Below are 11469 nucleotides of genomic sequence, written 5' to 3'. Positions count from 1 at the left end.
ACTACAGCACTGCGCATGCGCGGATCTCATTGCCAGCACTGTTAGGGCGCTGGGCGCATGCGCAAGGCTTCATGCGTGTATCTTTCCAGTTAGTCTTGCTCATGCGCAGTGCTCGTTTCGGCTTCACTCCCCGGAGCCTCTGCGCACGCGTACAAGGCTGAAAAGGGCACCCGCGACATACTGCGCATGCGCATTGCTCCCTCTGCTTCACTCCCCGGTCCTACTTCCCCACCCCCTGCCGTCGCCAGGCGCTGCCGGAGCGGTAGTCCTGGGCCCCACGGGCTCAAGAACTCCCGCAATGGTGTTTTACTTTACTTCCAATGGTGAGTAAGCGAGGGCACAGCGTCTGGAGGTCTTAATCCCCTCCTCGGGAAGGCGGGTAGGCGGCTGCGGCCTTGCTGGGTGCCTCAGGGAGCGGGGCCTCCTGCTACAGGCACTTTCTCCAGCCCCTCTGAGCACCTCCTGTGAGGCTTGGCGGCGCCGCTGGCTGAGTGTGAAGAGCATAGTTTGGGTTGGAGTCGGCTACAGTTTAACGGCATTTTGTGAGCTAAGGTGTGTTCTTTGGTCTGAGGAGCCTTTGGTGCTTGCCGAGTGAGGAGCAGCACCGGTGAGGGACTTTTAGTAAGCCTTCCTCAGGAGTTCAAGGAGTCAGGAGCTTGAGGGAAGGCATAATGCATACATTTCCTCCTCGTTTTTCCTTTAATTTAAACAGATGAGGCTGTTTTGCCCAGAAAGCTGTTCTTTGCTGAATAATCTTCTATGCAAAGCAGTGGAAGCACCACTTCCCAAAGTCCATTGGAGTCATTTGAGACAAAGACTGGAGGAAAAGCAAAAGAGTTTTCCTTTAGCCTCCAAGAGGGGTCAGGGTGGGTGAACAAAGCTGTTTCCATTATATTCTCTGTGACCGGAGTTGGTGTTTGTCATTCCCTGTACGATTTGCCTAAACCTCTTCTGATTTGTTTTCCTCTTTCCATCCCTTAGCTTCTCCTTCTGTTTACACCATTTACATGGGGAAGGATAAGTACGAAAGTAAGTACATTGGCTTACATTAAATTAGCATAAATGGATTAGCTTTGGCTTTGTGGGGATGTAAGGTCATTCTGAAAGGATGCTTTTGTATGTGTTAATTCAATATCTTTACTGGAAACTCATCAGCCTTGCAAGTGGTTGTGCCTTACCCCTCTGAAATCTTCTTTTAATTAGGATGAATAGAATCACAGACTTGTTAGGGTGGGAAGGGACCTTTAAAGGTGTCATCTAGTCCAACCTCCCTGCAGTCAGCAGGGACATCTTCAACTAGAGCAGGTTGCTCAGGGCCCTGTCCAATCTGATCAGGAATGTTTCCAAGGATGGGGCATCTACCACCTCTCTGGGCAACCTGGGCCAGTGTCTCACCACCCTCAGTGTAAAAATCTTTTCCTTATATATATCTAGTCTGAGTCTCCCCTCTTTTAGTTTAAAACCATCTCCTCTCTTGTCCTGTCACAACAGTCCCTGCTAAAAAGTCTGTCCCCAGTCTTCTGACAGGCCCCTTTAAGTACTGAAAGGCCACAAGAAGGTCTCCCTGAAGTCTTCTCTTTTCCAGGCTGAATGACCCCAAGTCTCTCAGCCTGTCCTCACAGCAAAGGACCCTCACAGCAAAAGGCCCTCAGATTTTTTTTTTTTTGTCCTCTTCTGCATCTGCTACAGCAGATCCACGTCTCTCTGGACTCCTGAGTTGTCTATGCCCTTTTTTGTCTCTGCTCAGTCACTGTGCAGCAGTGGACCAGCTATGGAGGTTCCTGATCAAAAGATCATAGAATCATAGAATCAAGAAGGCTGGAAGAGACCTCAAAGATCATCGAGTCCAACCTGTCACCCTAAACCTCATGACTATCTAAACCATGGCACCAAGTGCCAGGTCCAATCCCCTCTTGAACACCTCCAGGGATGGTGACTCCACCACTTCCCTGGGCAGCACATTCCAATGGCCAACCACTCTCTCTGTGAAGAACTTTCTCCTCACTGGGTTTGTTGCTGATGAGGTTCTTGGCTTTACTCATTGATGCTTTTATTCCCACAGATGAAGACTTGATAAAGTATGGCTGGCCTGAGGATATCTGGTATGTACTTAAGACAGATTGCCTTTTGTTACACAGCTGCAGCTCCCAAGCCATGCAAAACAGCTCCTGGGTGAACCTCAACAGGGCCAAGTGCAACGTCCTGCACCTAGGGCAGGGCAACCCCTGATACCAATCCAGTCTGGGAGATGAAGGGATGGAGAGCAGTCCTGCAGATAAGGACTGTGAGGTGCTGGTGGGTGAAAAGCTGGACATGAACTGGTAATGTGCACTTGCAGCCCTGAGGCAAACTCATCTTCTGGGCTGCACCCAAAGCTGCATGGCCAGCAGGTCAAGGGAGGAAATTCTGCTCCTCTGCTCCCCTCTGGTGAGACCCCATGTACAGTGCTGGGTCCAGCTCTGGGGTCCTCAGCACAGGAGAGACACAGACCTATTGGAGCTGGTCCAGGAGGCCACAAAGATGATGTAAAGTCTGGATCCCCTCTGCTGTGAGGACAGGCTGAGAGAGTTGGGGTTGTTCAGCCTGGAGAAGAGAAGGCTCTAGAGAGACCTCGATGCATTCTTTCAGTACTGAAAGAAAGTACAAGAAAGCTGGAGAGGGACTTTTCACAAGGGTATGAAGTGATGGGACAAAAAGTGATGAGTTTAAAAGAGGGGAGACTGAGATTAGATGTGGGGAAGAATTTCTTCACTGTGAGGGTGGTGGACCAAATTGTCCAGAGAGGTGGGAGATGCCATTGCAGGTCAAGTTGGACAGGAGTCTGAGTAGCCTGTTGTAGCTGAAGATGCCCCTGCTCACTGCGGGAGGAGGAAGGCTGGACTAGATGACCTTTAAAGGTAACCTCCCCGCTAAACCTGTCTGTGATTGTGCTACTTTTGGTTCTTCAAGATGGCTTTATAGCATGAGCCAAGGGGTTGGTAGATCTGAAGCTCCAAGAGGTTGCAGCTGATAGGTTTTGCAGTCAACAAACTGCCAAGGGAGTGTTTTTCTCCTCCAGCAGAAGAGGTGTCCTTCAGCTGAGTAACACCTTGCTGCAGCAGTATCACATTCCTTCTCTGTCTCATGTTTGTCCTGTCAGGACAAAATTTAAGATTGGCTACACTGTTACTTAGGAGTGACCTTGAGATTAATCCTCAAATTGCCTGAATCATCAAAGTCATCTTTCCTGGTCTCCTTTGTGTCTTGTAGCTCTCTCTGACGTCATCCATGGTGGGATTTTTTTACCCCTCATCTCAGCACAAGAGATGGCCTCTTGTTGAGGCCTCCTGGGAATCATTCTTAGGGTGTCTGACTCATTTTAGACCTTCTGTTTAAAAGGGGTGCAGTGGGTTTAGGGTAGGAGCTCAGGAGGTAAAATGAGGGTTCACAGGTTGGTGTTTGAGGATTTTCTGTCTTGCAGCAAGAAGGAAAAGATCTCATTAAGGAGAAAATAGTGCTAAGACAGGTTGGAGTGTGACAACAGCTCAGTTCCCCCACCTCTCTCCTTGGAAATTGCAAAGCTGAAGTGAGCACTGATCAGGACAGAGGTTTGAGAATAGGTGAATGTGATTTGATTTAAAAAAAAAAAAAAACAAAAACAAGGTAAGTTTTGACCAAAGCTGTCTCTTGCCCTGTGTGAAATGTGCTCTTGTGTTCCTAGGTTCCATGTGGACAAGCTCTCCTCCGCACACGTGTACCTGCGGCTGCACAAGGTAACCCTGGGGCAGGGGTGGCTCAGAACTTTCACATTCACCTACAGCAGTGCCACAGGCAGCCAGTCCTGCACTCGAGGCCATCTTTGCTCACCTGAACTGTTAAAGTCTGCAGGACTCCCTCAGGGTGCAGGTAACCTGCAGTCAGGGGTGGGGCTGAGTTTCCAGGCTCCGTTACCAAGCAGCATGGGGGGGAATGGGAGGTTTAATGGGGCCTGACACCAACTGTGTGTCTAGGAGCCATGACTCCAGGGTGAAAACCTTCAGGAAAAGAAATTGCCCTTGGTGCTTTAAGCCTCTTCTTACCTAGCTGAGAATCCCAGCATGGTAGGATTTGGAAGGGACCTCTGGAAATCACTTAGACCAGCTCCTCAGCTAAGGCAGGGTCACTAACAGCAAGTTGTACAGGATTGCTTCCAGGCAGGTTTAGAATCTCTTCAGGGAAGGAGACTCCACAGCCTTTCTGGGTAGCCTGGTCTGAGGCTCTGGCACCCTCACAGGAAAGAATTTTTGCTTCATGTTCCAGTGGAACCTCCTCTGGTTGCCCGTTGTTCCTCGTCCTGTCTCTATGCACCACTGAAAAGAGTCTGGCCACATCCTCTTGTCCCCCTGTCCTTTAGCTATTGATCAGCATTGAGAAGATCCCTTCTCAGTCTGTTCTTCTCCAGGCTAAACAACCTCAGGTTTCTCAGCCTTCCCTCATGGGAGAGATGTTCCAGTCTCCATCTTTTTCATAGCCTCCACTGGACTCTCTCCTGTAGTTGCCTCTTTTGAACTGGAAAGCCCAGAGCTGGATGCAGCACTCAAGATGCGACCCCACTAGGGCAGAGTAGAGGGGGAGGAGAACCTCCCTTGACCTGCTGGCCATACTCTTTGTGCACCCCAGGAGTTCACTAGCTTTCCTGGCCACCAGAGCACATTGCTGGCTCAGGGGCCACGGAAGACTCCAGTCTTGTAAAATGCAAAGCGTTGAGTTCCTGGCTGTTCCTGTTCATCATGCTCTGTTTCCATCCCTGCAAACATTCCAGGTCAGGCTGGACTGGGCTCTGAGCAACCTGCTCTAACTGAAGATGTCCCTTCTCACTGCAGGGAGGTTGGACTAAATGACCTTTAAAGGTCCCTTCCCACCCAAACCATTCTGATATTCAATGGTTTCTGGCTGTTGTGTGCTCACCAGCTGACATGACCTTGCTCTGTCACAGGGGCAGACAGTGGATGACATTCCCAAAGAGGTTTTGATAGACTGTGCCCATCTGGTGAAGGCAAACAGCATCCAAGGTAATGCCAGTGCCTGGGAGGTGGGGGTGAGGTGTTTGTGGAGAACGTTGGTGGTCCACAAGAGCGTGTGGGGTTTGGATAGAATGTCTCTGATGTTTCTCCTGTGGTGCTCTCTGCTGAGTCTTGTGCCTGTGAGTCTTACAGGAAGCAGATGTCACAGATGGCCTGCTTGCTGTAGAATCAAATCACATTGTTTACATTGGAAAATAGCTTTAAGTTCATCAAGCCCAACCATTAATCCAGCACTGACAGCTCACCACTGAACCGTGTCCTTCAGCACCACATCTACATGGCTTTTCAATCCCTTCAGGGATGGGAACTCCACCTGGGCAGCCTGTTCCAGGCTTTGGAGAAGGTTGGACATGTTCCTCATGTTCAACCTAAATCTCCCCGGGTTCAGCCTGAGGCCATTTCCTCTCATCCTATCACTTCTTCCATGGGAGAAGAGACCAATCCCTACCTTACTCCAACATCCTTTCATGTAGTTGTAAAGAGTGAGGTCTCTCCTGAGCCTCCTTTTCTCCAGGCTAAATAACCCCAGCACCCTCAGCTGCTCCTCACAAGACTTGTGCTCTAGACCCTTCACCAGCTTTGCTGCCCCTCTGTGGACATGCTCCAGCACCTCAATGTCCTTCATGGAATGAGGGGCCCAAAGCTGAACCCAGTAATTGAGGTACAGCCTCACCAGTGCTGACTATGGGGAGACAATCCTTGCCCTACTCCTGCTGGCCTCACTATTGCTGTTCAAAGCCAGGATGCTGTTGGCCTTCTTGGCCACCTGGGCACACTGCTGGCTCATACTCAGCCAGCTGACAACCAGCACTCCCATGTCCTTTTCCACTGGGCAGTTTCCAGCCAATTCCCCAGCCTGTAGCATTCACAGGGTTGTGGTGACCCAAGTGCAGGAGCTGCCCCTTGGCCTTGTTGAACCATTGTCTTTGTCCCATTGATCCAGCCGGTCCAGATCCCTTTGCAGATTGTTGTGACCCTCCAGCAGATCAATACTCCTGCCCAGCTCTTTGTCATATGCAAACCACCTGGGGGTGCCCTCGCTCCCCTCATCCAGATCATTGCTGGACTTCCATAAGGAGGGATTTTAAATCCGATGTTGCCTTTTGTTCCTCCGCATTGCTGCCTGAGCCTAGGAGGCCTCACAGTCTCCTCTCTGACACCACCTCAGGGTCCGCTTCCATCACAGTCACTCATCACAGTCACTCTGCTGGCAGAAGCAGTCTCTATCTGGAGCTGGCTAGCACTCTGCAGTGCTCACATGGCTGCTGACAATGATGTCATGGTGTTCTTCCATCTCACTGAGCACTGGAAGGACTTTACCTTTCCTCCTTCCTTCTGGTGACATTTGTAACGAGAATCAACTACTGCTGTTTCCATGTGCTTCTTCCCCATGAGGGTGGTGAGACACTGGAACAGGTTGCCCAGGGAGGTGGTGGAAGCCTCATCCCTGGAGGCTGGATGTGGCTCTGGGCAACCTGGTCTAGTGTGAGGTGTCCCTGCCTGTGGCAGGAGGGTTGGAACTGGATGATCCTGAGGTCCCTTCCAACCCTAACAATTCTATGATTCTGTGTGCATGGAACACTTAAGACCTCTTCCAGCAGGGAGGGAATTGATGCTTTTCCCTTCTCTTCTTCTTCCCAGGGTGCAAGATGAACAATGTCAATGTGGTGTACACACCATGGACCAACCTGAAGAAGACAGCAGACATGGATGTGGGGCAAATTGGCTTTCACAGGCAGAAGGATGTAAGTGTGGTGGCGACCTGATGGCAGTCTGTAACATTTTCATCTCAGGAGCTGGGTGGGCTATCTTCAGCCTTTGCCCTAAAGCCAGGGAAGCACACACAGAGAATTGCAGCATGGTGGGGGTTGGAAGGGACTTCTAGAGATCATCTACTCCAACCCCACTACTAAAACAGGGTCACCCACAGCAGGTTGCCCAGGATAGTAATGCCCATCCAGGTTTGGAATCTCTCCAGAGAGGGAGACTCCACAAGCTCTTGGGGCAGCCTGATCCAATGCTCCAGCATCCTCATAGGAAAGAATTTTTTCATTGTGCTCAGACAGAGCTTCCTGGGTTCCAGTTTGTGCCTGTTGCCCCTTGCCCTGTTACTGGGCACCACTGAAGAAAGTCTGGCTCCATCCTCTTGCCCCCTGCCCTTGCTCAGCTGCTGGGCAAGAAGCCTCTCCAGAGGTGCAGTTTGACAGGAACAGGCCTTACTGGGGCAAGAAACACTACAAACCTTGCAGTCAACCAGCAGCACATGTGTTCCTCCTCCTCAAACGCCCTGTAGCACCCTCCTGGCACCTCATCAAGAACTGGCAGAGACCAGTCCTGGTCTTCATGTGCCAAGAGTTGACACTGGCAATGCTGATGCCGATGGCACTGCCTGTGCTTGTTAGCTCTGCGCTCCTGCGCATCGAGAGTTGGCCTCTCTCTGCTGTTACACAAGCAGCTGAACAGCCCTCGGCGGCTGGGATGTTCCTCGGCAGCTATTTGTGTGGGACTCAGCCATGTGTGAAGTGGGAACAGGAAGTTTCCTTTCCTCTGGGAAAGTGCCAGAGCAGAAGTGTTTCTTGATAAGGCTCTCGGTTGTTTGTGCTCCAAAGGTGAAGATGCTGACGGTGGAGAAGAAGGTGAATGAGATCCTGAACCGGCTGGAGAAGACCAAAGTGGAGCGTTTCCCAGACCTGGCTGCGGAGAAGGAGGCCCGGGACAGGGAGGAGAGAAACGAGAAAAAAGCCCAGATCCAAGAGATGAAGCGGAAGGAAAAGGAAGAGATGAAGAAGAAGAAAGAGCTGGAAGAACTTAGGTGGGTAGTGAATTGTGGAGCCAAGCCCTGCGGTGCTGATGGGTGCTGGGAGGGAGTCGAGGGTCAGCAGTTGTGTTCAATAGCTGGCCTGGTGCTACTCAGTGCTCAGCTGACTGCTCTGGCTCAGCTCCTGCATGGTCCAGTGAGTTCTTTTGTCTGTAGATAGAGGTGGTTTCCACATTGTGCCTAAAACTGGGGTGGTAAAAGGAAGGACTGTATCTTTTCAAACTTTGTAACACCAAGCTGAGTGGTGCAGTTGACATGTCTGAGGGACAGGATCCATCCAGACAGAGCTGGAGAAACTGGAGAAGTGGGCCCTTGTGAACCTCCTGATGTTCAGCAAGGCCAAGAGCAAGGCCTGCACCTGGGTTGGGGTAACCCCCACTACCAATCTAGGCTAGGGGATGAAGGGATGGAGAGCAGCTGTGCATAGAAGGACTTGGGAGTGCTGGCAGGTGAAAAGCTGGACAGGAGCTGGCAAAGTGCACTTGCAGCACAGAAGCCAACCGCATCCTTGGCTGCCTCCAAAGCAGCATGGCCAGCAGGTCAAGGTAGGAGATTCTGCCCCTCTGCTCCTCTCTGGTGAGACCCCACCTGCAGTGCTGTGTCCAGCCCTGGGGTCCTCATCGCAGGAGTAACGTGGGCCTGTTGGAGTGGGTCCAGAGGAGACCACAAAGATGATGCAAGGTCTAGAACTCCTGATGCTAGATGACCTCGAAAGGTCCTTTCCCACCCAAACCAGTCTGTGATTCTAAAACACATGTAACACAGTAACACACTACCTCAAACCCAGAGTGAGGGGTGGTGGTTTGAAATGTCATCCTGACCTTTGAGCTGGTTTCTTAATGCTGCCATCCTCATCCAGCAGTAGAGGTACCTGCTGGCTGGCCCCAAAACCTCCATGCTAAAGTTCAGTGAGTTGTGTTTATCTGTAGATGACAGTGAAAGAGGAATTTGAAGAACTTGGGGATTTCTTGAGTGATTCATCATGTGGAGAGCTCAGCAAACTGAGCTGAGGAGAAGTGACCAGTGGGCATGTCTGTGCTGCCAGCTTATTTCGCCTCATACTAGAGCTGCCTCTTAGCCCTACCAGAATGTAAAGGAATGGTCTAGCTGGCAGTTGCTGAACAAAGCTGTGAAGTGGTCTGCAAAGTGCCTGGGCTTTGTCTGGTGGTTTGGATGAGCCAAAGTTTGTGAGAGAAGCAAATACTGAGTTCAGAAAGGCAAACCCATTGTTTTTCTGGCACTTGGTCAGACTTGTTTCATCCAAACACTTTTTTGTTGCTGGGTTCTGGAAACGTATCATGCAAGATAATGTCATTTCTTTTCCAGGAGCTACTCCTCATTGATGAAGGCTGAGAACATGTCCTCCAATCAGGTGAGATTGCCCAGAGAAACCTTTCCAAGATGACTGAAATCCGATGCGGGATCATGATGGCACAGTTCCCGCATTGCAGTCTGCTGTGGGTGACTCCTGCATGACAGAGCACATCTCTGTCACCCCTCCTCAGTGAAGGACATTGCCACTTTCCTCTGCTTTCTGAGAGGGCCCTCTCACTAGTCTGTCAGCCAGGAGGAGCCTGTGCTGCTGGAAATGGTCCAACAAGGGCAAGTGTAGCGTCCTGCTCCTAGGTTGGAATAATCCCCTGCACCAGTACAAGTTAGGGGTTGAGCTGCTGGAAAGCAGCTCTGTGGAGAAGGTCCTGGTAGACAAGTTGCTCATGAGCCAGTAATGTGCACTTGTGGCCAAGAAGGCCGATGGTTTCCAGGGGTGCACTCAAAAACAGTGTGTCCAGTGGGTTAAGGGAGGTTCTTTTCACCCCCTATTCTGCCCTAATGAAGATCTGTCTGGAGTCCTGTGTCCAGTTCTGGGCTCCCCAGTTAAAGAGAGACAAGAGAAACTGGAGAGAGTCCAGCAGAGGTTACAAAGATGTTGAGGGGACTGGACCATCCTGTTTGGCAAGGAGGGACTGAGAGACCTGAGACTGTTCAACCTGGAGAAGAGCAGCCTGAGAGGAGATCTTCTCAATGCTGATCAGGCAGGGATCAAGAGGATGTGGCCAGACTCTTTTTTTCAGTGCTGCCCAGTTACAGGATGAGGGGCAATGGGCACAAACTGGACCCCCTTCAGCACCTCAATATCCTTGCGGTGAGGGGCTCAAAACTGACCCCAGTACTTGAGGTGTGACCTTACCAGTGCCCTAGTCCTGCTGGCCACGCTGTTGCTGATCCAAGCCAGCATTCTCTTGGCCTTCTTGGTCACCTGGGCACACACTCATCTTCAGCCAGCTATTGACCAACACCCCCAGGTCCTTTTCCACTGGGCAGTTTCCAGCCACTTCCCCAAGCCTGTGCCATTGTGTGGGGTTGGTGTGACCCAAGTGCAGGAGCCAGCGCTTGGCTTTGTCGAACCTCATCTTAATGGCTGCATCCCGTTGATCCAGCCTTTCCAGACCCTTCTGTAGAGCCTCCCATACCTCCAGCAGATCAGCCCTCTCACCCAGCTTGGTGTCATCTGCAGAGTTACTGAGTGTGCCCTCAATGCCCCTATCCAGATCACTGAGCCCTTTTTTTGTTGTTGTTTCTCTCTACAGGATGGCAACGATTCAGATGACTTCATGTAAATGAATTCCTTCTCAATCATGAGGTGGTCTGGGATGTTTTAATACTTCACCATCGCTAAGAACACCAAAAAAAAAAACCCAAAGAAGTGAACTCTGACTGCAGATGTTCCTGACAGGAGAAGATCTGTGTTGTCTGCATGTAGATCTCTTTATCAGAGACATGGCTGGAAGATCTGACTTCCCAAAGTTCTACAGACAATGGTATTTATTCCAGGGAACGACTTGGTGCAGCTTTTAATCCAATGAGATTTAAAGGAAAGGAAATTTGTGCTGTTTCACCTCTGTCCTGCCAGTGGAGTGGACACAAACATCATGCTGCCACCTGTGTAACTCTTCTCTTCCTGCTGGTGATGATCAGCAGAGCTGAGGGATCCCTCTGTAATTGGGGGTGGGGGTGTGGGGGCAGTTTGGATATACTCACAGCTGCCTCATAGACCTCCCCAGCTCTTGCTGGTGGTAAATCTGGTGACTCCTCATTATATTGTGAGCTCCAGCTGATGAAGGTGAAGCTGGGCTGTGGTTACAGCCAAGGTGAGCTGCAATAGCAGCCTGTAGCAGAGGGTGGGGACATCCCTGCCCAGTGTTTTCCTTTAAATCACACTTGATTTGTGAGAAACCACTGGAGAGAGAAGTCTGTGAAGAAGAATAATTTTGTTTGTGGGCAGTGTCCTGGCCCAAGCTTCTGCCCCAGCATTCTGTAAGGCTTCATGGATGAGTCTGTGTGGAACAGTTGCAATAATCCTTGCACCACCTGTAGATATGTCACAATTAAATTCATGTCCTGGTGGTAAAATGCTGCTGGGCTGTTTGTGGCTCTGAGAAGGAGTGGAGCTGTGATGGGCCACAGAGTGTCTCCTTGGGTGGCTCTGAGGAGGGTGAACAACATGAGTCTGGTTTTGGGACTATAGTCTGGTTTGAGGGAGATGGTTGACTTTTGGGGGGGAGGATGGTTTGGCTTTGGGAGGGTTAGTCTGGTTTTGTTCCTTGTCCC

The 11469-nt window shown here is 50.7% G+C and overlaps 1 protein-coding gene across 1 annotated transcript; it reads left to right on the top strand.

Moving 5' to 3' along the window:
• The first annotated feature begins 226 nt into the window (after positions 1-226).
• CCDC25 (coiled-coil domain containing 25) lies at positions 227-11238 on the top strand. The gene is made up of 9 exons (XM_054383427.1): positions 227-323; positions 982-1029; positions 2063-2102; positions 3701-3752; positions 4955-5030; positions 6684-6787; positions 7652-7854; positions 9187-9232; positions 10449-11238. Exons 1-9 carry the CDS (start codon positions 299-301, stop codon positions 10476-10478), a joined length of 624 nt encoding a protein of 207 aa, XP_054239402.1. The 5' UTR covers positions 227-298; the 3' UTR covers positions 10479-11238.
• Positions 11239-11469: the final 231 nt, after the last annotated feature.

This window comes from Indicator indicator, chromosome 9, assembly GCF_027791375.1.
Source record: "Indicator indicator isolate 239-I01 chromosome 9, UM_Iind_1.1, whole genome shotgun sequence".
NCBI lineage: Eukaryota > Metazoa > Chordata > Aves > Piciformes > Indicatoridae > Indicator > Indicator indicator.
Note: the sequence above shows the minus strand (reverse complement) of the source record. Positions and strands in the feature narration are given on the sequence as shown.